The 26,183-nt window shown below is 45.5% G+C and overlaps 1 protein-coding gene across 1 annotated transcript in view; it reads left to right on the forward strand.

The window, feature by feature from the left end:
- The window catches only part of PPP4R4 (protein phosphatase 4 regulatory subunit 4), a gene marked incomplete in the record, with an annotated part of 152,861 nt that overhangs the window by 123,135 nt on the left and 3,543 nt on the right, over window positions 1–26,183 (forward strand). The window contains 14 exon segments of the mRNA XM_073610080.1: window positions 1,249–1,368; window positions 2,032–2,109; window positions 2,809–2,892; window positions 6,311–6,493; window positions 8,429–8,534; window positions 9,900–10,047; window positions 14,305–14,449; window positions 18,167–18,208; window positions 18,723–18,797; window positions 21,072–21,141; window positions 21,223–21,303; window positions 21,400–21,496; window positions 22,914–22,966; window positions 24,997–25,141. Coding sequence (XP_073466181.1) covers window positions 1,249–1,368; window positions 2,032–2,109; window positions 2,809–2,892; window positions 6,311–6,493; window positions 8,429–8,534; window positions 9,900–10,047; window positions 14,305–14,449; window positions 18,167–18,208; window positions 18,723–18,797; window positions 21,072–21,141; window positions 21,223–21,303; window positions 21,400–21,496; window positions 22,914–22,966; window positions 24,997–25,141 — 1,427 coding nt within the window.

Raw genomic sequence — 26,183 nt, forward strand, 5'->3', positions numbered from 1 at the left:
GTTACAGGGAGGGTTAGTGTTAGGGTTAAATGGAGTGTTAGGGTTACAGGGAGGGTTATCGTTTACAGGGAGGGTTAGTGTTGGGGTTACAGGGAGGGTTAGTGTTGGGGTTAAAGTAAGTGTTAGTGTTAGGGTTACAGGGAGGGTTAGTGTTGGGATTACCAGGGAGTGGAGATTTTAGAGTTACGGGGAAGGTTAGTGTTAGGCTTACCGGTAGGGTTAATTTGAGGGATAGTGTAGGGATTACAGGAAAGTTTGTTATTAAGGTTACAGATAGGGTTAGTGTTAGAGTTAAAGGTGAGGTTAATTTGAAGGTTACAAGAAGGGTCAGTGTTAGGGTTACAGGAAAGGTTAGTGTTAGGTTTTTATGTTTGCAGGTAGGGTTAACTCAAGAGCTACAGTGAGAGGCGACTATTGAGATTTTAGGTTGGGTAAATCCGAGGGTTAAATGGAGGATTAGTGTAAGGATTATAGGGAAAGGGTGTGAGAGATCCCAGAAGGTTTGGTGTTAGGGTAAAGGTGAGGGTTATGGGGAGGAGTAGTGTTAGGGTTACAGGAAGAGTTAATGTTAGGGTTGGGGGGTTAGAGTTACATGGAGGGTTAGCATTACGGTTACAGGGAGAGTTAGTGTTGGGGTTACAGGGAGGGTTAGTGTGTTGGTTGGAGGGAGGGTTAGTGTTGGGGTTATAGGGAGGGTTAGTGTTGGGGTTACAGAGAGGTTTGTTATGAAGGTTACAAGGAGGGTTAGTGTTGGGGTTACAGGGAATGTTAGTTGGGGTTACAGGGAGGGTTAGTTTAGCTATTGCAGGAAGGGGTACAGGAAGTATTAAAGAGATTCTGCTAGTGTTACAGGGAGGGTTAGTGTCGGGGACACATGGAGGGTTAGTTTTGGGGTTACAGGGAATAGTTAGTGTTAGGGTTACAAGGATGGCTAGGATAACGGGTCAGGTTTATGGTGAAGTGTGAGATACAGGGAGGGATGGGGTCAGAAGGGTCTTGGGTAGGACAATTCTTTCTTCTCTTTCAGCTCTAAGGCAAAACTCCACCAGCACCGATCTCCTGCCATTGATGGACAGTTTATGGAGTTTTTATTGCTATCTGTCTATTGGGGAGATTCCCCCAATCAGAGGTTTTAACCTTCCAAAACTTGTGTGGAATGACAGTATAATGGAAGGATGGTGATATACTGATAATGAACCGGCTGTATGAGGATGTTCCCGTTTTTACTGATTTCTCCTCTTTTTGTAGGCCATGGTTGTGTTTGTAGGAGTGAAAAACTTCCACATAGAACTGTATGCAACCTTCTTCTGTCTGTGTCACGACCCGGACTTGCCCATCAGACACACGATGGCTCTCGGCTTCTGTGAAGTGAGTATGAAATGGTCTACCGAAAATCTGTACCACGGCATCCAATGGGATTCTTCCTTCCAAGGCCAAGAAGACAATTTCTGTAGACAGCTGAAAAAAAGAAAATGCATGAAAACCCCAAAAAGAAAAACTGGAGCATAGGCAAATAACCAGAGCATAGGCTGATAACCGGAACATAGGCCAAAAACCGGAACACAGGCAGGTAACCGGAGCATAGGCGAATAACCAGAGCATAGGCGAATAACCGGAGCATAGACTGATAACCGGTGTATAGGTCAATAAGAGGAACATGAGCGGATAACCAGAGCATAGGCCGCTTTACCCACAGCATAGGTGGAAAACCCGAGCATAGGCCGATAACTGGAGCATAGGTGGATAACTGGAGCATAGGTGGACAATCAGAGCATGGGGGTTAACCAGAACATAGGCCAAAAACCAAAGTATAGGCCGATAACCGGAGCAAAGGCCAATAACCAGAGCATAGGAGGATAACCGGAAAATAGGCGGATAACCGGAACATAGGCGGATAACGGGAGCATGATAGGTGCAAATGGTTGATACAGACACGGTTCCATCTGTGCTCCTCCGGTTTATGTAAATCAATGTTACTCTCCTTATGTTATTACCAAAATGTACGAAGATTTTTGTTCTCTTGTTTTATAGGTCTGTAAGCTCTTAGGATCCAATGTGTATTTAATACATAAAGAACTAGTCGCTTTACTTCAGGATGACTCCCTAGAGGTAAGAGGACCGGCGGGAAGCCAAGTGCTCTTCCTACAAAAAGTTGTTCTATTTATTTCCCAGGAGGTGAAGGTGATGTAGAGGTGATTGCCGTGTCAGAGCCCATTGGATACAAATGATTACTTCCCAACTTAACCGATAATCGCCAGAATGTGCAAGTCCTCTATGGGCCAATGCAACTGCTATAGGGCCCGGGGTGGGAAGGGGGCCCAACTACGGAGGTCATTGAGTGAACTGATAGACAATCAGGGTGCATGTAAAGATAACATTGATCATTAACCCTGATCTGTACGTGCTCAGCCAGTAGGATTTTGCATGTTTAAGCTCCATTTTGTGGAACAATCATACAGAGGTGCTCTCCTCCAATTAACACCTTAAAGTGATTATGATAGTCAAGTAAAAAGAAGTCAAATATGATGTAGTATTTTATTCAGCCAGCAAGTGGAGCTGTAGGCTCTATTTCTCATGTTTTCCAGTTGCTAGCTTTCTCCTGTTATTTACAGTATTCAATAGCTTAAGCTAAAATTTACAACCACGAGTGAATGAGTGACACACAAGGACAGGAAGTGAGGTGAAATCTCTGGGGGTCACAGTTAGTAATAAAAAGTGGACAAAAGTATTGACTCTTCCTAAGTCGATCCTAAGCTGAAGAAAAGATTTGGGCTGAAGTTTGGCACTAACAATGGCCTCTTTTTGCAGGTTCTGGACGGGTTAATAGATCAACTTCCGGAAACTCTGGAACTCATGACAAGCGGAGGCGACAACTCAGGGCTAGATAACAAGGTCAGCACTGACACCAAGATGGCTGAATGTCTACAGGTTACTCCGGGGGTAATGTGGGGGGTTACAACCGCTTCCTGCCCGGACCATTGTAAAATAGCAGCCAGATGGGAACCCTGTTGTTCTGGGATGTCCTCCTCAGAACGTGCTCCGGCGCGATCTGTCACCCACTGTGTCCACCGGACACGGCCGATGACAGATCACTGTACCGGTCCACTGCCGGTACCATGTGATCGCTGTGACCAATCACATGACAATTGTATACAATGAATGACTTTCTTTCATGCCTTTCATTGTGTACAATTGTGTTGCTAGCTGTGATTGGTCACAATCAGTGCCGGGACAAGGTCATCCAGTGCCCAGGGCAAAGATGCCAAACTTGGCCCCCCCTCTCCCTTAGGGTTAGGGTCAGGGTGCCCCCCACCCCTGCAATATACCATTGCGCCAGGGGCAGCCGCCCCTTGTCCCGGCCCTGGTCACAATGATCACATGGTACAGACAGACCAATCACAGCACGTCTGTACCATGTGATAAACTGTGGCCAATCACAGCTAATCACAACAATACACAACAATACACAATACAAAATCCTGATCACTTCCCCAGAGTAGTACCAATGTTACTATGGTAACATTGTACTGCAATGGTGACAATAGGATCGCCTGTCCTTTTCAGCCAATCGGGTGACAGCTATCAGACCCGCTTCCTGATTGGCCGGAAGGAAAATCAGTGTAATATTCATTCACTGTTGCAGCACACCTGGGTGGGCTCCGGTCGCACTCTCTGTGACCGGAGCCCACCCTATTTCGAAGCCTATTAGAGCCTATGGCTTCAAAACACCCCCCGCCGCTGTAATTCATGCACACGGTGCCCTGAAAGGGGCCAGACTCATAAATAGGGGGCGTACGTGGCGGCCGTGGATAGATTCATGCTATGCATGATTCTATCCATTGCATATGGGGGGGCCTGGAGAGAGGGGGCGGCGCCCAGGAACCCCTAATGGATGGGGGGCCCCGCCCCTGGTGATTCTAGCACCAGACCTCCTCTCACTTTTAAAGCCTTGCCTATGGATAGTAAAATTGATGCCGTTTGTTGCCGTTGCACAATTTTATAGTGTGACATGTTTGGTATCTATTTACTTGATGCAGCATCATCTTTTATATTTAAAAAAAATTGGGTTATGTATTGTGTTTTTTTTGCATTAAAATTTGAAAAAAGTGTATTTTTTTTCACAAAAAAAAAATTACATTTCAAAAACTGCTGCACAAATTATTATTATACAGGATTTATATAGCGCCAACAGTTTGCACGGCTCTTTACAATGTAGAGGGGGGACAGCACAATTACAATACAGTTCCATACAGAAGGGACAGGAGGGCCTTGCTCATGGAGCTTACATTCTAAAGGGAGGGGGGAGGTGATGTAGAAAAAATGACCTGCACTCCGGTTGTTGCTCTTAAAATTTCTTCATTTTATTGAATAACCACAGTGAACAAACACAGATTAAGTCAGTTGACGCATTTCAGCCTATAAGGCCTTAGTCATAAGGGGGAGGTGATACAAGAGGTAATAGCTGCGGTGGATGATTTGATGAGGGGTGGCTCGGGGACAGTTCTTAGGTGGGTGTGGGATAGGCTTCCCTGAATAAGTGAGTTTTCAGGGATCTTCTAAAGATGGACAGGTTAGGGGCTAATCGGACGTACCGGGGCAGGGAGTTCGAGAGGACGGGAGAAGGTTTTGGAGAAGTCCTGAAGGCGAGCATGAGAGGAGGTAACAAGGGGCATAGAGAGCAGGAGTTCCTGGGAAGAGCGGAGAAGACGATTTGGGCGATATCTGCAGATGAGGTTGGTGATGTAGAAAACATGATCCGCGCTCCAGTTGTTCCCCCTTAAAAATGTCTTCATTTTATTGAATAGCCAGAGTGAACAAATGCAGATTAAGTCAGTTGACATGTTTCAGCCTATAAGGCCTTAGTCATAAGGGGGGAGGTGATAGAAGAGGTAATAGCTGTGGGGGATGATTTGATGAGGGGTGGCTCGGGGACAGTTCTTAGGTGTGTGTGGGATAGGCTTCCCTGAATAAATGAGTTTTCAGGGATCTCCTAAAGATGGACAGGTTAGGGGCTGATCGGATATACCGGGGCAGGGAGTTCCAGAGGATGGGAGAGGCTCTGAAGAAGTCCTGAAGTTGGAAGGGTTAGGGGCTGACCGGACATACCAGGGCAAGGAGTTCCAAAGGATGGAAGAGGCTCTGGAGAGGTCCTGAAGGTGGATAGGTTAGGGGCTAATCGGACATACCGGGGAAGGGAGTTCCAGAGGATGGGAGAGGCTCTGGGGAAGTCCTGAAGGTGGACGGGTTAGGGGTTGACCGGACATACGGGGGCAAGGAGTTCCAGAGGAAGGGAGAGGCTCTGGAGAAGTCCTGAAGGCGAGCATGAGAGGAGGTAAGAAGGAAGCTAGAGAGCAGGAGGTCCTGGGAAGAGCGGAGGGGACGATTTGGGGGATATCTGCAGAGGAGGTTGGTGATGTAGAAAAAATGATCCGCACTCCGGTTGTTGCTCTTAAAATTTCTTCATTTTATTGAATAGCCACAGTGAACAAATGCAGATTAAGTCAGTTGACGCATTTCAGCCTATAAGGCCTTAGTCATAAGGGGGAGGTGATACAAGAGGTAGTAGATGCGGGGAATGATTTGATGGGGGTGGCTCGGGGACAATTCTTAGGTGGGTGTGGGATAGGCTTCCCTAAATAAATGAGTTTTCAGGGATCTCCTAAAGGTGGACAGATTAGGGGCGGATCGGATATACCGGGGCAGGGAGTTCCAGAGGATGGGAGAGGCTCTGGAGAAGTCCTGAAGATGAGCATGAGTGGAGGTAACAAGGACGCTAGCAAAAAATACTGATTGCTACATGTGAACAACAAGTGGCAGAAAAGGTCTGGAAGTGGATAGGCAACCCAGTGGTACCTTGCAGACCTGAGGTCCCTGGTATGAACCCGAGTGGAGACACTACCTGCATGGAGTTTGTATGTACTCCTTGTGTTTTGCTTGGGTTTCCTCCAGGTGCTCCTTCCATAGAACAAAGATATGCTGGTAGGTTGATTGGCTCTAGTATGTGTCCCAGAAGAAGCATGCAGCAAGTGAAGCCGATGATAACTCTATAGCTGTAACTGTTTCTGAAGGTCAAATAGTTCTTGAAATGTAGTAGTTGAAAGAGATCTTCCATATCTGGTCCTGTCTGTCTGATGTGGCCCCTGGAGACCCCCCTGTGCCTGGCGGGGCATTGCTGCTACTCGGAGCTCCTGAATGAAAGGAGAACTGCCAGTCACCTGAGCACAGTAGCCTGTAGTACTTCGCCCTCTAGTGGCAGAATATGATATCTACATGAGATTTGTCAACTCACAGTTTGCCGTTTGCCTTGCAGCTGATGATTGTACCTGACCTGGTCCCGGCACTGACCTCAGCAGAACAACGAGTCGCCAACTCCCTGAAATGGCGCAGCCATGAGAAGCTACTGCAGAAGTTCTCCTGCCTTCCGCACATCATTTCCAGCGATCAGATCTATTATCGGTTCCTGCACAGAATGTTCTCTATCATCTTATCCAACGTAAGAAGGATCTTCTGTATACACTTTCTGAAATAATGTACTGAATGGTCTCTCCACTCTGCTGGGAGTTCCTGAGTCTGTATACGTGCCCATTATGAGGGGTTCCCACCATCCCTGTGCTGAGTTCCCGGGTCTGTACACCCGCTGTGCCCATTATGAGGGGTTCCCACCATCCCTGTGCTGAGTTCCCGGGTCTGTACACCTGCTGTGCCCATTATGAGGGGTTCCCACCATCCCTGTGCTGAGTTCCCGGGTCTGTACACCCGCTGTGCCCATTATGAGGGGTTCCCACCATCCCTGTGCTGAGTTCTGGGGTCTGTACACCCGCTGTGCCCATTATGAGGGGTTCCCACCATCCCTGTGCTGAGTTCCCGGGTCTGTACACCCGCTGTGTCCATTATGAGGGGTTCCCACCATCCCTGTGCTGAGTTCCCGGGTCTGTACACCCGCTGTGCCCATTATGAGGGGTTCCCACCATCCCTGTGCTGAGTTCTGGGGTCTGTACACCCGCTGTGCCCATTATGAGGGGTTCTCACCATCCCTGTGCTGAGTTCCCGGGTCTGTACACCCGCTGTGCCCATTATGAGGTGTTCCCACCATCCCTGTGCTGAGTTCCCGGGTCTGTACACCCGCTGTGCCCATTATGAGGGGTTCCCACCATCCCTGTGCTGAGTTCCCGGGTCTGTACACCCGCTGTGCCCATTATGAGGGGTTCTCACCATCCCTGTGCTGAGTTCCCGGGTCTGTACACCCGCTGTGCCCATTATGAGGGGTTCCCACCATCCCTGTGCTGAGTTCCCGGGTCTGTACACCCGCTGTGCCCATTATGAGGGGTTCCCACCATCCCTGTGCTGAGTTCCCGGGTCTGTACACCCGCTGTGCCCATTATGAGGGGTTCTCACCATCCCTGTGCTGAGTTCCCGGGTCTGTACACCCACTGTGCCCATTATGAGGAGTTCCCACCATCCCTGTGCTGAGTTCTCAGGTCTGTACACCCGCTGTGCCCATTATGAGGGGTTCTCACCATCCCTGTGCTGAGTTCCCGGGTCTGTACACCCGCTGTGCCCATTATGAGGGGTTCTCACCATCCCTGTGCTGAGTTCCCGGGTCTGTACACCCGCTGTGCCCATTATGAGGGGTTCTCACCATCCCTGTGCTGAGTTCCCGGGTCTGTACACCCGCTGTACCCATTATGAGGGGTTCCCCCCATCCCTGTGCTGAGTTCCCGGGTCTGTACACCCGCTGTGCCCATTATGAGGGGTTCCCACCATCCCTGTGCTGAGTTCCCGGGTCTGTACACCCGCTGTGCCCATTATGAGGGGTTCCCCCCATCCCTGTGCTGAGTTCCCGGGTCTGTACACCAGCTGTGCCCATTATGAGGGGTTCCCACCATCCCTGTGCTGAGTTCCCGGGTCTGTACACCCGCTGTGCCCATTATGAGGGGTTCCCACCATCCCTGTGCTGAGTTCCCGGGTCTGTACACCAGCTGTGCCCATTATGAGGGGTTCCCACCATCCCTGTGCTGAGTTCCCAGGTCTGTACACCCGCTGTGCCCATTATGAGGGGTAATGATGAGAAGGGAGAAGACTGCATGCGGTCATTCTCCAGGGGCCCCGCTCCGGGTCTTGAATGGGTTTTTATGGGGCCTAATTGTATGAAGGTTCCTGACCGCATGTTAAGGATGCATATTGTAGAACATTTATACAGAGGGGCTATCCTCCAATTAACACTTTAATGTGAATATATAATGTCTTTTTTTTTTTTTTTTTTATTATAATATTTTTAGTCATGTAAATGAAATGTAAATATGATGCATTCTTGTATCCAGCCAGCAGGTGACGCTCTAGGCTCCTTTTCACATGTTTTCCTCTGTCCTCTTTACATTGATAACTAGTATAGTGAAGTGTGATGATAAAAATAAATCTCTGTTCCCAGAACGTGTTACCGGTGCAGAAAGCGGCAAGCCGGACGCTGTGTATATTCCTGCGCTATAACCGAAAACAGGAGCAGAGGCACGAGATCATCCAGAAGATGGTGGAACGTACGTGAAAAAAACGTGACTTTTGTTTTTTACAATGTTACAAAAGTTCAGAGTCCTTTCTGGGGAGACAGTCCGGCTCGTGTACTGCGAGCGTGTGCAGGGGTGCAAGAGGATGGGGGGGACCCCAGGAATTCTCCGTCCATTTATTCACCATATATGGAATCAAACCACAGTAATGAGGTCCTGGTGGGACCATGGACCTTCCATACACCTGCTGAGAGACCAAGTGCGGCCGCATTTCTTGCTCTTGGTCATAACGTTGTTGAGTTGACTTACAGCAAACCTTTGGATTGACCAAGAGCAAGAAATGCAGCCGCACTTCGTCTCGATCGTCTTGATCGTCCGATCGTCTCTCAGAGGCGATCGGATGCTCTTCCTTGCTGGGTATGGAGACGAGTGAGGGGAAGATGGCCCCCACCCGTCTCCATATCATTTCAGGGCAGAAGTGACGTCAAAGCGTCACTTCTGCCCATAGCTCTTAAAGGGCCATTTATTTATTTATTTATTTTTATTGCATTTTAGTGTAAATATGAGATGTGAAGTCTTTTTGACCCCCCCAGATCTCACATATAAGAGGTCCTGTGATGCTTTTTTTCTATTAAAAATTCTATGTAATAGGAATAAAAGTGACACAATTTATTTTTTTTAAAGAACAGTGTAAAAATAAAAGGGAAAAAAAAATAAGAAAAAAAAATTTTTTTTTAAACGCGCCCCGTCCCGCTGAGTTCGCGTGCAGAAGCGAACGCACACGTGAGCAGCGCCCGCATATGAAAAGGTGTTCAAACCACACATGTGAGGTATCACCGCGATCGTTAGAGCGAGGGCAATAATTCTAGCCCTAGACCTCCTCTGTAACTCAAAACATGCAATCTGTAGAGTTTTTTAAACGTCGCCTATGGAGATTTTTAAGGGTAAAAGTTTGTCGCCATTCCGCGAGCGGGCGCAATTTTGAAGCGCAACATGTTGGGTATCGATTTACTCGGCGTAAACATTATCTTTCACAATATAAAAAAAATTGGGCTAACTTTACTGGTTTTTTTTTTTATTTTATTTAAAAAAGTGTATTTTTTTCCCCTCAAAAAAATGAGACCGCTGCGCAAATACGGTGTGACAGAAAGTATTGCAACGACCGCCATTTTTTTCTCTAAGGTGTTAGAAAAAAAAATGTATAATGTTTGGGGGCTCTAAGTAATTTTCTAGCAAAAAAGAGTTTTTAACTTGTAAACAACAAATCTCAGAAAGAGGCTCGGCCCTTAAAGTGGTGAAGTATTATTATTATTATTTTTATTATTATTATTATTATTATTATTATTTTTATTATTATTATTTTCCAGCCTTGCTCACCTTGTCCCTCTTATCTTCCAGAACTGGGTCAGGGGAAGAGCTACTGGAACCGGCTGAGGTTTCTGGACACCTGTGAATATATCATGGAGTTCTTCTCCAAGTCCTTCTTCTGTAAATACTTTTACCTCTCGGTCCTGGAGCTGACCAGCGATCCCATCGCCAATGTTAGGTAAGAGGAGAAAATCCGATCGTATGGAAAAATCTGTGTGCGCCCGTTCACCACCGGAGATATACCGACCCATCTGTGCATGTGAACTGACCCAGAACGATCGCTATCACCGGTCGATCACATGTGGAGGCTTTTTCTGTCTGCTGCTCTACAATGTGTTCTTGGCCACTTCCCCTTCGGAAGATTTACCCCCCTTAATGACCAGGGCATTTTTTTTTTTTTTTTTTTTGCGAAACGGCACTGCGTTATTTTAACTGACAATTGCACGGCCGTGCGACGCTGTATTAAAATAAAATGTATTTCCTTTCTTTTGGTGGTATTTGATCACCTCTGCCGTTTTCATTATTTGCGCTATAAACAAAAAAATACCGACAATTAAAAAATAAAATAAATAAATAAATAAAATTTTTTTTTTTTACTTTCTGCTATAAAACATCCGATAAAAAAATTTAAAAATCGAATTTCTTCATCAATTTATCTGATATAAATTATATGATATAATAATATTTATTCTGCTACATGTTTTTGGTAAAACAAAAATTGATCTTTTGCGTAAAAAAAAAAAAAAAAAATAGTTTACTTCCGCCCTAGACTGGAAGTGATGTCATGACGTCGCTCCGGTCCTCCAAGATGATAGAGGTGAGGAGAGACGATCTGGTGTCTGTTCACCTCTATGGCCAGTCCTACGAACAGTTGGATCGTTTTTTCCGGGATCGCCGGTATAAACGGTAAGGGGGGGGGGGCATCCCCTCCAGCCGGTTCTAAAAGTGATCCAGATAAATAAAATTGAGGTCTTTTTTTTCCACAAATAGATATTTCTTTTGGTGGTATTTGACCACCTCTGCGGTTTTTATTTTTTGCGCAATAAACAAAAAAATAGCGACAGTTTTGAAAAAAAAAAAAAACATTTTTTACTTTCTGCTATAAAACATCCAATCAAAAAAAACTGTAAAAAAAAAAAATCGAATTTCTTCATCAGTTTAGGCCAATATGTATTCTGCTACATATTTTTGCTAAAAAAAAAATCGCAATAAGCGTATATTGATTGGTTTATGCAAACGTATAGTGTCTACAAACTAAGGGAAAGATTTATGGAATTGCAAATGTGTTTTTTTTTTTATACTAGTAATGGCGGCGATCAGCGACTTATAGTGGGACTGCGATATTGTGGCGGACAGATCTGACACTAACTGATACTTTTTGACACTTTGCGGGAACCAGCGGCACCAATACAGCGGAGTTTTGCAAACAGTTTTCGAGCCAAGCAACATCACATGTTCCTGTTGGCCTGTTTGGCGAACACCCCAAGTTTGCGGTACGTTTCGGCGGGATGTTCATCCACAGAGAGCCCCACAACGCATTGCGCAGTGCATCCTAAGCCCTGATTTGCCCAATCAGGGCACAGTGAATAGCTGGTTGTTAACCACTTCAGCCCCGGAGGATTTTACCCCCTTCCTGACCAGAGCACTTTTTGCGATTCAGCACTGCGTCGCTTTAACTGACAATTGCGCGGTCGTGCGACGCGGCTCCCAAACAAAATTGACGTCCTTTTTTTCCCACAAATAGAGCTTTCTTTTGGTGGTATTTGATCACCTCTGCGGTTTTTATTTTTTGTGCTATAAACAAGAAAATAGCGACAATTTTGAAAAAAAAAAGCAATATTTTCTACTTTTTGCTATAATAAATATCCTCCAAAAATTAGGACAATATGTATTCTTCAGTTTCTCAGTTTAGGCCGATATGTATTCTTCTACATATTTTTGGTAATAAGTAGGTTTTTAAGGGTAAAAGTTTGTCGCCATTCCACGAGCGGGCGCAATTTTGAAGCGCGACATGTTGGGTATCAATTTACTCGGTGTAACATTATCTTTCACAATATAAAAAAAAATTGGGCTAACTTCACTGTTGTCTTATTTTTTTAATTCAAAAAAGTGTATTTTTTCCAAAAAATCACCACCAGATGGTCGCCGGAGTCCGTATGATCGTTCGGAGGCCGGGCGCGAAGTTATGACCTCTGAATTAAAAAACAGCGCCTCCTCGGCTGGGAAGCCGAAATCTTTTTTTAATTTATTTTTTATTTTAGGCTTCCCAGCCTAGAGGTGAGATGTGGGTCTTATTGACCCCCAAATTTCACTGTAAAGAGGACCTGTCATGCCATATTCCTATTACAAGGGATATTTACATTCCTTGTAATAGGAATAAAAGTGATCAATTTTTTTTTTTTTTTTTTAAATGTCAAATTAGAAAATTTTAAGTACAGTTAACAATAAAAAAATACATTTTTTTTTAAAGCGCACCTGTCCCCGTGAGCTCGCACGCAGAAGCGAAAGCATACGTAAGTCCTGCCCACATATGAAAACGGTGTTCAAACCACACGTGTGAGGTATCGCCACGATCGGTAGAGCGAGAGTGATAATTCTAGCCCCAAACCACATCTGTAACTCAAAACATGTAACCAGTAAAAATTTTTTAAAGCGTCGCCTATGGGGATTTTTAAGTACCAAAGTTTGGCGCCATTCCACGAGCGTGTGCAATTTTTAAGCGTGACATGTTGGGTATCAATTCACTCGGCGTAACTTCATCTTTCACATTATGCTAACTTTGGGCTAACTTTAATGTTTTTTTTTTTTTTTTTTTAAGCATTAAACAGTTTTTTTTTCTCCAAAAAAATGCTTTTGAAAAATTGCTGCACAAATACAGTGCGAGATAAAAAGTTGCAATGACCGCCATTGTATTCTCTAGTGTCTCTGCTAAAAAAAACATATATAATGTTTGGGGGTTCTGAGTAATTTTTTAGAAAAAAAATGATGATTTTTACATGTAGGAGAGAAATGTTAGAATTGGCCTGGTGGTCAAGCGGTTAAAGAGAAGCCGTCACAAATCTAGACACATGTGTGAGAAGCCTCTGATGGAAACCACCCTTCTTCTTGTTGTCACTAGGGGGCAGTGACATCATTTACAGTGATAGAAAGTCTAATGAGAGTGCCAGACCAAGGAACCAGGAGTCCAAAAAATCTTTAATACTATTGTAAATTCATACGAGATGACATTATGGGATGTATTTATAAACAATTTGTTTAACTGTTCATCCATCTAAACGGCATGTAAATTCATTCTGTGTGAAAAATCAAATGTATTTAGCTGTATTCTCTACAATTAAAATGTGTGAACACGAAAAAATACCACATTATGGCCACTAGATGGCGATGACTACCATTAAAAAATTTTATACGCTCATCAGCGCCATCTAGTGGCCATAATGAGTTTTTTTTCCACATTCACACATTTTGAATTGATTAGACTGGAAGAAATCGAATGACCCCCCCCTCCCCCCCATAGACACAAGACCGTCCGCCATTCCGGTACAAAATGGACAACTGTCATGTCTATGGGCTGCCTAAAGAAGGCCTCCAGCCCCACACAGTGTTGTCACATTGGGAAATAACTAGGGTTGTGCCGGTGCCGATACTAAGTTTTCGCACAAATACTCATACTTGTGCACATGCTCCGGTACCTTTTGCGGTGCCATTTTAGCTCAAACAAAATTAATGGGTTCAAATGGCACTGCAAGGAATCTCATGCGATTTGAACAGGATTGCTGTGCGATTCCTGTCCGAATTACATGCGGTTTCCCGCACTGCTCCTGTGTGAACCCAGGCTTGTCATAGTGACTTCAGCTCGGGTTCACACAGCAGCGGTGCGGGAAACCGCATGCGATTCAGGCAAGCAATCGCACCACATTTCTGTTCAAATTGTATGCGATTCCTTGCAGTGAAATTTGAGCCCTTTCATTTTGTATGGGCTGAAATCGCATCGCAAAGGTATCGGTACTCAGCAGTGGCAGCCGGGGGTGGAAAAAACACCACCTGACCAAATTCCCCCCCCAGCCCACCCTTTTTTTAAGCCAATTAGAGCCTCAGACTCTAATCTTGTGCTTAAAAAAAAAAAACCCCCATTGGAATCCATGCGTCCGGCATGTAGATTAGGGGGGGCTGGGCGCAGGAATTAGGGGGGTGGCGCCGCCCCTGTGCCCTGTATGGAGCGGCTGCCACTGGTACTCAGTATCGGCAAGTACTTGACCGAAAGTATTGGTACCCGCCGGTAAAAAACGGTATCGGCTCAACCCTAAAAATATCCATCACCAGAACCCGATCCTGATTGCAGTTATTTTCAGATAATGATGTAAAACGATTGCACAGATCTCCATGTTGGATCCCGCGTTCTCCATCACAATGTATCTCCTCCTCCCTCTCCCAGGATGAAGGTTTGTTACATGATGCCAAAGCTGAAGTCCTCCCTGAAGCTTCCGGCGGATAAACATTTGTTGCAGCAGCTGGAATTGTGCGTCCGGAAACTTCTGTGCCAGGAGAAGGACAGAGACGTCCTGGCGGTGGTGAAGAGGGTGAGTGAGATCTCCGCTGCGTCTTACAATGCAGATCGGATCTATTGTAGTCGATCAGAACTTCATAGAGTGAATGTTCTTCAGGAGGAACGCAGTTCTGGCCCCGGCATTGATTGTATGGAGTGACAAGGGGTGCTGGAGGGTCTATTGATGCTGACTGCTGGGGGATTTATTTTGCTAGGGGTATCTGTTGTTGAGGGAGGGGTCTATTGTTGCCACGGAGGGTCCTATGTTGCTGGGAGGGATTGTTACTTGCTGCTGGGAAATCTATTGTTGCTGGTGGGGTCTGTTGTTGCTATGGGAGTAGTTTGTTGCAGGGGGTCTATTGTTGCTGGGGAGATCTATTGTTGCTCTAAGGGGGTCTTTTGTTGCTTGGAAGATCTATTGTCACTCTAGGGGGGTCTATTGTTGCTGAGAAGATCTATTGTCAATCTGGGGGGGTGGTCTATTGTTGCTGGGAAGATTTCTTGTCACTTTGTGGGGGTCTATTGTTGCTGGGGGGGTCTATTGCTACTGGGGGATCTCTTGTTACTCTGGGGGGGGCTATTGTTCCTGGGGATTTCTCTTTTCTCTCTGGGAGGTCTATTGTTGCTGGGGAGATCTATTGTCGCTCTGGGGGGACAATAGATACATACATGGACGTTGTAGAACTTGAAGAAGATTCTCTCTTTTACCAGCCCCCCCCCACATAAATGGCTTTCAGTAAAACCTGGGCCTTGGCCTGCACTGCCCCCGGGAAGTACGGGTGTTGTTGTTTCACATGGACATCCAGTTACATAGTTACATAGTAGGTGAGGTTGAAAAAAGACACAAGTCCATCAAGTCCAACCTATGTGTGTGATTATATGTCAGTATTACATTGTATATCCCTGTATGTTGTGGTCATTCAGGTGATTATCTAATAGTTTCTTGAAGCTATCAATGCTCCCCTCTGAGACCACCGCCTGTGGAAGGGAATTCCACATCCTTGCCGCTCTTACAGTAAAGAACCCTCTACGTAGTTGAAGGTTAAACCTCTTTTCTTCTAATTTTAATGAGTGGCCACGAGTCTTATTAAACTCCCTTCCATGAAAAAGTTTTATTTCTATTGTGGGGTCACCAGTACAGTATTTAGAAACTGAAATCATATCCCCTCTCAAGCGTCTCTTCTCCAGAGAGAATAAGTTCAGAGCTCACAACCTTTCCTCATAACTAAGATCCTCCAGACCCTTTATTAGCTTTGTTGCCCTTCTTTGTACTCGCTCCATTTCCAGTACATCCTTCCTGAGGACTGGTGCCCAGAACTGGACCGCATACTCCAGGTGCGGCCGGACCAGAGTCTTGTAGAATGGGGTTGCCGCTCTTATATATTTGGACACAGGAACAATTTTAGTTTTGTGCAGGTATTTACCAAAACATATTTAAGCTATAGTTATATAATGGATATGGGGTGAAAGGTCACACTCTCAGGTTTAATTTGAGGGTATGTACATCCAAATCGGAGGAAATGTTTAGGAATTAAAGCTCTTAAGAATAGTCACACCCCTTTTTCAAGGGACCAAAAGTAATTGGACAATTGAATGAAAAGCTGTTTCATGGACAGGTGTGGGCTACTTCTTCATTATTTCTTCATCAATTAAACAGGTAAAAGGTCTGGTGTTGATTCTAAGTGTGGTATTTGCATTTGGAATTTGTTGCTGTGAACCTACATCATGTGTTCAAAGGAGCGGTCCATACAAGTGAAACAGGCCATTGTAAGGCTTCAAAAATGAAACAAATCCATCAGAGAGATAGCAGCAACATTAGGAGTGGCCAAACAATTCAACAATTTGATACATTCTGAGGAAAGAAGAACGCACTAGTGAGCACTGAGCTCAACAACATAAAAAGGCCTGGATGTCCATGGACATCCACAGTGGTGGATGATCGCAGGATCCTCTCTATGGTAAAGAAAAACCCATTCACAACATCCAGACAAGTGAAGGACACTCTCCAGGAGGTGGTGACAAGTGAAGGACACTCTCCAGGAGGTGGAGACAAGTGAAGGGCACTCTCCAGGAGGTGGAGACAAGTGAAGGGCACTCTCCAGGAGGTGGAGACAAGTGAAGGGCACTCTCCAGGAGGTGGAGACAAGTGAAGGACAGTCTCCAGGATGTGGAGACAAGAGCAGGACAGTCTCCAGGAGGTGGAGACAAGAGAAGGGCACTCTCCAGGAGGTGGAGACAAGAGAAGGGCACTCTCCAGGAGGTGGAGACAAGTAAAGGACACTATCCAGGAGGTGGAGACAAGAGAAGGGCACTCTCCAGGAGGTGGAGACAAGTAAAGGACACTATCCAGGAGGTGGAGACAAGAGAAGGGCACTCTCCAGGAGGTGGAGACAAGTGAAGGGCACTCTCCAGGAGGTGGAGACAAGTGAAGGGCACTCTCCAGGAGGTGGAGACAAGTGAAGGACACTCTCCAGGAGGTGGAGACAAGTGAAGGGCACTCTCCAGGAGGTGGAGACAAGTGAAGGACACTCTCCAGGAGGTGGAGACAAGTGAAGGGCACTCTCCAGGAGGTGGAGACAAGAGCAGGGCACTCTCCAGGAGGTGGGCGTATCATTGTCAAAGTCTACAATCATGAGAAGACTTCACAAGAGCAAATACAGAGGATTCCCCAGAAGGTGCAAACCATTCATAAGCCTGAAGAATAGCAAAGCCAGATTAGACTTTGCCATAAAACGTCTAAAAAAGCCAGACTAGTTCTGGAAAAGCATTTTTTTGATGGATGAAACTAAGATTAATCTGTACCAGAATGACGGGAAGAAAAAAGTGTGGAGAAGACTTGGAACAGCTCATGATCCAAAGCACACAATGTCATCTGTGGTCACACGGTAGAGCTTGCAGTGTGATGGCACGGGCATGCATGGCTTCCAGTGGCACTGAGTCATTGGTGGTTATTGATGATGTGACAGAAGACAGAAGCAGCCGGATGAATTCTGCCGTGTTTAGAGATATACTGTCAGCCCATATTCAGCCAATGATTGGACGACACTTCACAGTACAGATGGACAATGATCCAAAACACACTGCTAAAGCAACCCAGGAACTTTTGAAGGAAAAGAAGTGGAATATTGTGCAATGGCCGAGTCAATCACCTGATCTCATCCCAATTGGGCATTTCACTTGCTGAAGGCAAAACTAAAGTCAAGAAGACCCAACAAACAAAGAACAACTGAAGAGAGCTGCAGATAGAGTCGGGCAAAGCATCAGAGAGGAGGAAAGCCAGTCTTTGGTGATGTCCATGGGTTCCAGACTTCAGTCACTCATTGCCAGTAAAGCATTCTCAACAAAATATTAAAAATGAACATTTTATTTATGATTATATTCATTTGTACAATTACATTTGCGCCCCTGAAAATGGGAAGACTGTGTATAAAAATGGTTGCAGTTCCTAAAATTTGTACTTGATATTTAGGTTCAACCCCTTGAATTAAAGCTGAAAGTCTGAACTTCAAATTAATTTGGAATGTTTCATTTTAATTTTATTCTGGTGGCCTACAGAGCCAAAAATATGGAAATTGTGCCCGTGTCCCAATATATATGGACCTAACTGTAGGTAGTATATTTGTTTAATCCCCCCCCCATTACATATTACTGTCAGTTTTATAGAGGTGGGGGAGATCTTCTCTAAGGTAATTGCAAAAAATAAAAACCACAGTTGAAGTTTAACAAAATGTATCTTTCTTTCTATTTGTAGACTGTTCTGGAGCTGGACCGGATGGAGATATCCATGGATGCTGTAAGGACCTCTTTATTGTACTGGTGATGTCCTGGGTATTATTTATGGAACCCGGAGGGTGGAAGGTGTCTGTGTTGTCAAAGCCATCAGTCAGATTCTATATTTCGATTAGGTAGAGCTGTTCTGACTTATCTTATTGATCTCCAGCTGACCAGCATCTACATTACGAATGTCCCAAGCACTCTTATGAGGCAGTAAGGTCCAAGGGGATCACATCTGGATCCCAAAATCTGGGGACACTCTGAAATGCAAATTCCAACTCACTCCACAGGCTGAGCCCTGGCTCCACCTCTCTGACCTTCTTGGCCTTACTATTGGCCAGTGTGGCTGCCCATCATGGTGGAATGCAATTCGCATACCACCTCATAGACATGACCTACCTGCCCCCAGAGCTGCACTATTTCTGTGACAGTTGCCTAGTGGAACTTCAGGCATGTTTTACATGAACTCTGTAAAGTTACAAGTCTGATAGTACTGCATTAATTTGTAAGTGCTTATGTTGTATTTGTTCCAGTTTCAGAAACGCTTCTTTGAAAAAGACTTACTGGACCAGGAGAAGGAAAGAGAGGAGCATCTACTGCTGGAAATGGTACATAGAAAGTACAACTCAACTTAAAATGTTAAGGTTTGCTCTGTTTTAGGTAACTGTTAGGCAACACCCCCAGATGCACCCGAGGACCACCAACTGGTCTTCACCAGAGCTCCTGATGTGGGGAAGGATAAGGAGCCCCAACGGCTCCCTAATCTCTTTGCTGTGGGCTTGTACCAGGCCATGGCCCTTAGGATCTACCCACCAAGGGGTGAGTGAAGACAGGATGGTTAAGGTGTGGAGACTAATCACTGGGGATCAGCTACAGAATAGTCAGGTCGAGGCAGTCAGCAATCGAGAAATTAGTCAGGTCCAGGCAGGGGGCAAGGCAGGCGGCGATTGAGAAATTAGGTCCAGGCAGGGGACGAGGCAGGTCCAGGTGGGAGCCAAGGCAACCAGAAAACCAGATGGTAGTCAGGTGCAGGCAAGGGGAAAAGCAGGTGTCAATCAAGAGGATAGCTGGGTCTAGCCATTGGTCTAGGCAGGCGGCAATCAAGAATTAGTCAGGCCCAAGCAGGGGGTGGGCAGGTGGCAATCAAGAGAATAGTTGGGTCCAGGTAGGGGTCAAGGCAGGTGCAAATAAAGAGAGTAGTCAGGTCTAGAACAAACTAGATGGAAGTGACATCCAGGTAGGGGCCAATGACAGGTGGCAATCAAAAGAGTAGTCAGGTCCAGGCAGGGGTCAAGGCAGGTGCAAATAAAGAGAGTAGTCAGGTCCAGGCAGGGGTCAAGGCAGGTGGCAGTCAAGAAAGTAGTCGGGTCCATCCAGGGGTCGAGGCAGGCCGCAAACAAGAGAGAACTCGGGTCCAGGTAGAGATCAAGACAGGTTGCAATTAAAAATGCAGTCAGGTCCGGGCAGGTAGCAAGGCAGATGACAAACTAGATGGAAGTGACGTCCAGGTAGGGGTCAAGGCAGGTGGCAGTCAAGACAGTAGTCGGGTCCATTCAGGGGTCGAGGCAGGCAGCAAACAAGAGAGAAGTAAAGTCCAGGCAGAGACCGAGACAGGTTGCACATAAGAATGTGATCAGGCCCAGGCAGGTGGCGACTAAGAGAATAGTTGGGTCCAGGCAGGGGTCAAGGCAAGTGGCAGTTAAGACAGTAGTCAGGTCCAGGCTGGGGTTGAGTTAGATGGCAGTGAAGACAGTAGTCTGGTGCAGACAGGGGTCAAGGCAGGTGGCAATCAAGAGGGTAGTCAGGTTCAGGCAGGGGTCGCAGCAGGTGGCAATCAAGACAGAAGTCAGGTCCAGGTAGGGGTTGAGGCAGGTGGCAGTCAAGACAGTAGTCAGGTCCAGGTAAGGGTCAAAGCAGGTGGCAATCAAGAGAGTAGTCAGGACCAGGCAGGGGTCGAGGCAGGCAGCAACGAGAGAGAAGTCAGGTCCAGGCAATGATTGAGACAGGTTGCAATTAAGAGTGTGATCAGGCCCAGGCAGGTGGCGACTAAGAGAATAGTTGGGTCCAGGCAGGGTTCAAGGCAAGTGGCAGTCAAGACAGTAGTCAGGTCCAGGCTAGGGTTGAGATAGGTGGCAGTGAAGACAGTAGTTGGGTCCAGGCAGGGGTGGAGGCAGGTAGCAATCAAGAGAGAAGTCAGGTCCAGGCAAAGATTGAGACAGGTTGCCATTAAGAGTGTAATCAGGCCCAGGCAGGTGGTGACTAAGAGAATAGTTGGGTCCAGGCAGGGTTCAAGGCAAGTGGCAGTCAAGACAGTAGCCAGGTCCAGGCTGGGGTTGAGATAGGTGGCAGTGAAGACAGTAGTCAGGTCCTGGCTGGGGTTGAGATAGGTGGCAATCAAGAGAGTAGTCAGGTCCAGGCAAGGGTCGAGGCAGGCGACAATCAAGAGAGCAGTCAGGTTGAGACAGGGGTCGAGGCAGGCGACAATCAAGACAGCAGTCAGGTCGAGGCAGGTAGCAAACAAGAGAGAAGTCAGGTCCAGGTAAAGCTTGAGACAGGTTGCAATTAAGAGTGTAGTCAGGTCCAGGCAGGCGACAAGCTAGAGAGCAGTCTGGTCAATCTGGGTCAGCAATGGTCAGGCCACCAACCATGATCTGCCTGCATTGCATAGAGAAGCCCACAGACCCAATGATGATGTCAATGGGCCTAAAATAAGGTTTGTAATGAAAACAGGAAGGCTTTATTTAAAAATGTCATTATCATGTTGATGAGGGGGAAGGGGAGGAACCAGAGAAGGCAAAATATAATCAGATTAAACTTCAGATTTATATCTTTGATAAAATAAAAGTATCAAAGTAAAATCTGAGTTTTTCTTTGTTTTCCAGGAACAAATAGAAAAGGAAAAACAACAAAGCGAGGCTCGGTCCAGCAATGAGAAGACATATGACCGGAAGCGTAAGTGATTGTTTGAAGGCCATACATTGGAGACGCACCAATTACCACGCCGGCTCTTCCTGACTCTCCACTTTGTTTTAGGTCGAGACAGTAAAACGGGATCGGCGTTGCCGAAAAGTCTCCCGACAGTAATCTCTGGAACCTCCTCAGGCACACAGACAGGTGAGTGAAGAGGCGTTACATGACCTCTATGACATCACTGCGATGACATCACAGTGTAGAATGAGGCCTCACACTCTCCTGTCTTCTTGTATACAGTTGTCAGCAGAGAAAGCAAGAAGAGCAAGCTGATCCGGAGCCAGTCATTCAGCAGCCACGTCATGCACCCGAAACACAGCTCCCTGGACAAGACCAAGTACGACATCATGAGAGAGACATGCCTCCACCCCCCGAAAATACCAATCGCCTGGCCCTCATGTTCAATCTCTGGCTTCAGTACTTTGAGTTACTTACCTATAACAAGTATGCTGGACTTTTCTCTGTGTACTTGTTTCAGGTCAGTGACTTGCAGAGTGTTGGAACCTTTGGTCAGTAGAACAGCCAGGCAACCAGGCAGTCACCAGCCCCATTATTTCTGTCCTTTAATCCAGAGTCAGTGTGGTGGAGCGCTGGACTCCATGCTGGTGGAGATCCTGAATAAATCGAATGATTTTTATAATGTGACCGTACTCTATATCCCAGGGGGGAGACCCAGAGGGGCCCATGAGAGGGAATGACAGGAGGAGAGTAGTAAAGTGTAGGGACGGTCCAAATATAAATCTTTATTTGTCACAATAAAAGTCAAAAGTTGGCAGCCAACGCGTTTTTGGGGTACACACAACCCCCCCCCCCCTTCGTTGGGGCTTAGATTTATTGTGCAGCAGGAATCGGAGGGGGGGGGGGGGGGTATACATTTTTCATGAACTGTAGTTAGAATCTCACCCAGTTATTGGGAGAACTTAACTGAATGAGCTTGTAGCCCCCGGCCAGCAACCTCTCCCACATTAATGTTCACCAGCAGGAGAAGACCGGCATCTGGTGAGCAACAGCACATTGTAGTCATAGATTGTGTTCAGTTAGTTGTTCTACTAATGACTATATAATAATTCATGACTTTATCTGGACATGAGCAGAACTATGAGTGCAAAAAGTGATCAACTGGTGCACAAATATGTTCTGCCCCCATGCATGCCCTTCAAAACTCAGATCAGCCCCCATGCATGCCCTTCAAAACTCAGATCAGCCCCCATGCATGCCCTTCAAAACTCAGATCAGCCCCCATGCATGCCCTTCAAAACTCAGATCAGCCCCCATGCATGCCCTTCAAAACTCAGATCAGCCCCCATGCATGCCCTTCAAAACTCAGATCAGCCCCCATGCATGCCCTTCAAAACTCAGATCAGCCCCCATGCATGCCCTTCAAAACTCAGATCAGCCCCCATGCATGCCCTTCAAAACTCAGATCAGCCCCAATGCATGCACATCAGACCTCAGATCATCCCCAATACATGCACTCCAGACTTCTCATCAACCCTCATGCATGCCTTTCAAACTTTAGAGCAGTCCCAATGCATGCACATCAGACCTCAGATCGGCTCTTATAGATACACTTACATTTTTTTCACATCAAACACAGTAATTGTTAGAAATTATAAAAGGGATTGTACAACCCGACTGAAACCCACTGCAGACTGAAAAGTCCGACCGTTTCCACCCCCCCCCCCCTTTATCCATAATGATACAATTATTCTGGATTCTGTTTGATCTAACTGACCGTCTTTCATCTGTTATAGCAAAAGTAACTCTGTGATTGGAGTCGGGAAGAACGTTTTGCTGCCGTTTGTCGGTAAGAGAAAATAAAATGTATTTATTTTATGTACAACCTTCAACATCACATGTGGGCGTTACCGAGGGGTGTCTACATATAAATACAGCCGGCCCACAGCACTCTAAATATGAATGACCAGCTATCAGAATTCAGACCTGACCTGCTCAGACACGCCCCCTTCCCTTTTCTTTGTGCTGAGGGGTGTGGTCATTACTCAGCTCCACCATCACAGAGCACTGCAGAGAGAAAATCTGTATTTTAAGGCATTTTTAAGCAAAAATCCATCTCAAATCATAACATGTGGTGATACAGAACTACAGTGCCTTGAAAAAGTATTCATACCCCTTGAATTTTCCCACATTTTGTCATGTTACAACCAAAAACGTAAATGTATTTTATTGGGATTTTATGTGATAGACCAACACAAAGTGTCACATAATTGTGAAGTGGAAGGAAAATGATAAATGATACAAATAAATATGTGAAAAGTGTGTGTGGGGGGGGGGGGGCATTTGTATGGCGCCCCCCGGAGTCAATACTTTGTAGAACCCCCTTTCTCTACAAGTCTTTTTGGGGATGTCTCTACCAGCTTTGCACATCTAGAGAGGACATTTCTCCCCATTCTTCTTTGTAAAATATCTGAAGCTCTGTCAGATTGGATGGAGAGCGTCTGTGAACAGCAATTTTCAAGTCTTGCCACAGATTCTCAATGTGATTTAGGTCTGGACTGTGACTGGGCCATTCACATGAATATGCTTTGATCTAAACCATTCCATTGTAGCTCTGGCTGTATGTTTCGGGTCGTTGTCCTGCTGGAAGGTGAACCTCCGCCCCAGTCTCAAGTCTTTTGCAGACTCTAACAGGTTTTCTTCTAAGATTGTCCTGTATTTGTCTCCATCCATCTTCTCATCAGCTCTGACCAGCTTCCCTGTCCCTGCTGAAGAAAACCATCCCCACCACATGATGCTGCCACCACCATGTTTCACGGTGGGGATGGTGTGTTCAGGGTGATGTGCAGTGTTAGTTTTCCCCACACATAGCGTTTTACTTTTAGGCCATAAAGTTGAATTTTGGTCTCATCTGACCAGATCACCTTCTTCCACATGTTTGCTGTGTCCTCCACATGGCTTCTCACAAACTACAAACAGGACTTCTTATGACTTTCTTTCACCAATGTCTTTCTTCTTGTCACTCTTCCATAAAGGGCAGATTTGTGGAGAACACGACTAATAGTTGTCCTGTGGACAGATTCTCCCACCTGAGCTGTGGATCTCTGCAGCTCCTCCAGAGTTACCATGGACCTCTTGGCTCTTCTCTGATGAATGTTCTCCTTGCCCGGCCGGTCAGTTTAGGTGGACGGCCATGTCTTGGTAGGTTTGCAGTTGTGCCATACTCTTTCCATTTTCCGACGATGGATTGAACAGAGCTCCGTGAGATGTTCAAAGCTTGGGAGATTTTTTTATAACCTAACCCTGCTTTATACTTCTCCACAACTTTATCCTTGACCTGTCTGGTGTGTTCCTTGACCTTCATGATGCTGTTTGTTCACTAAGGTTCTCTAACAAACCTCTGAGGGCTTCACAGAACAGCTGTGTTTATACTGAGATTAAATGACACACAGGTGGACTCTATTTACTAATTAGGTGACTTCTGAAGACAATTCGTTCCACTAGATATTAGTTAGGGGTATCAGAGAAAAGGGGGCTGAATACAAATGCCCCTCCCCCCCCCCCCTTTTCACATATTTATTTGTATCATTTATCATTTTCCTTCCACTTCACAATTATGTGACACTTTGTGTTGGTCTATCACATAAAATCCCAATAAAATACATTTATGTTTTTGGATGTAACATGACAACATGTGGGAAATTTCAAAGGGTATGAATACTTTTTGAAGGTACTGTATAAAGTGATGAGAGGGTGTGTCTTTGATTGGACTGTAGTGTGTTTAATGCTTTATTACATATATAATATGCATATGTTCTTATAAATGTATAATATCTATATGTACTTGGGACATATAAAAGATGAAGCCGTGTCTTTCAGAGGACTCCCTTAAAGTCAGGACCAGCAGTGCCAGCGCTTCTGTGGCTTTCTCCGGCACGGCCGCAACTTCCTCCCGAGTCGCAGCAAACTCAGTGGACCAGAAAACAAACGGGAGTAAAGAAGCTCAGGCTCGGAAGCTCAGCCTGTAAGTTTTATTGTGTTGACCTATGTAGAGGTTTTTTTTTGTTGCAATTTAAAGCAGTAGTAAAGTGCATAAAAAAAAAAAAAAAAAAAGGGCTCCGTGCAGTTGAAGTTATAATGTGCTAGTATGCATCACATACAGTACTAGCACATTTTGACAGACTTGCCTAAAAACTAGACATGTGCAATTCGTTTAGTTCCCAATTGTTTTTTTAACTAATTTTGACAAATTCATTCATTCCGAAATTTCCGAATTTTTCAATTTCAGAATTTCAGAATTTCGCATTTCCGAATTTTTCAATTTCCGATTTTCCGAAAATTCTGAAATTTGCAAAATTCTGAAATTTGAAAATTCAGAAATCTGAAAGTTTGGAAATTCGTATTTTCGAATTCCGAAATTCCGATTTTCCGAATTCCTTTTTTGTGGGCGCGGAGGAGCCAATCAGCGGGGTCCGGCGGACTTTGATGTCCGCCGACCACCTGCGATCGCTCCCCCCGCAGTGACAGAACGGGGATCTTCCTGTGCAACCGAGGCAGAGCTCCGTTCTAACAGGGGAGATCACACAGATCCCGTCTTTCTGCTATGTAGGAAGACAGATCTGTGAGTTGACCCAGGCAGCCCATCCCCCATACAGTTAGAAAACACAAACAGGGAACACATTTAACCCTTTGATCGCCCCCCTGATATTAACCCCTTCCCTGCCAGTGTCATTAGTACAGAGACAGTGCAGATTTTTAGCACTGATTACTGTAATAATGTCACTGGTTCCCCCAAAAAAGTGTCAAAAATGTCAGTTAGGTGTCCGATCTGTCCGTAGCAATGTCGCAGTCCCGCTAAAAAAATCACTGATGCCATAAATGCCATAAATCTATCCCCTATTTTGTAGACATGATAACTTTTGCACAAACCAATCAATATACGCTTATTGCGATTTTTTTTTTTTTTTTGGCAAAAATATGTAGCAGAATACATTTTGGCCTAAACTGATGAATACAATTTGGTTTTTTTTTTACATTTTTTTAGTTAAATGTTTTATAGCAGAAAG

Source organism: Aquarana catesbeiana, linkage group LG13, assembly GCF_042186555.1.
Source record: "Aquarana catesbeiana isolate 2022-GZ linkage group LG13, ASM4218655v1, whole genome shotgun sequence".
Classification (NCBI taxonomy): Eukaryota; Metazoa; Chordata; class Amphibia; order Anura; family Ranidae; genus Aquarana; species Aquarana catesbeiana.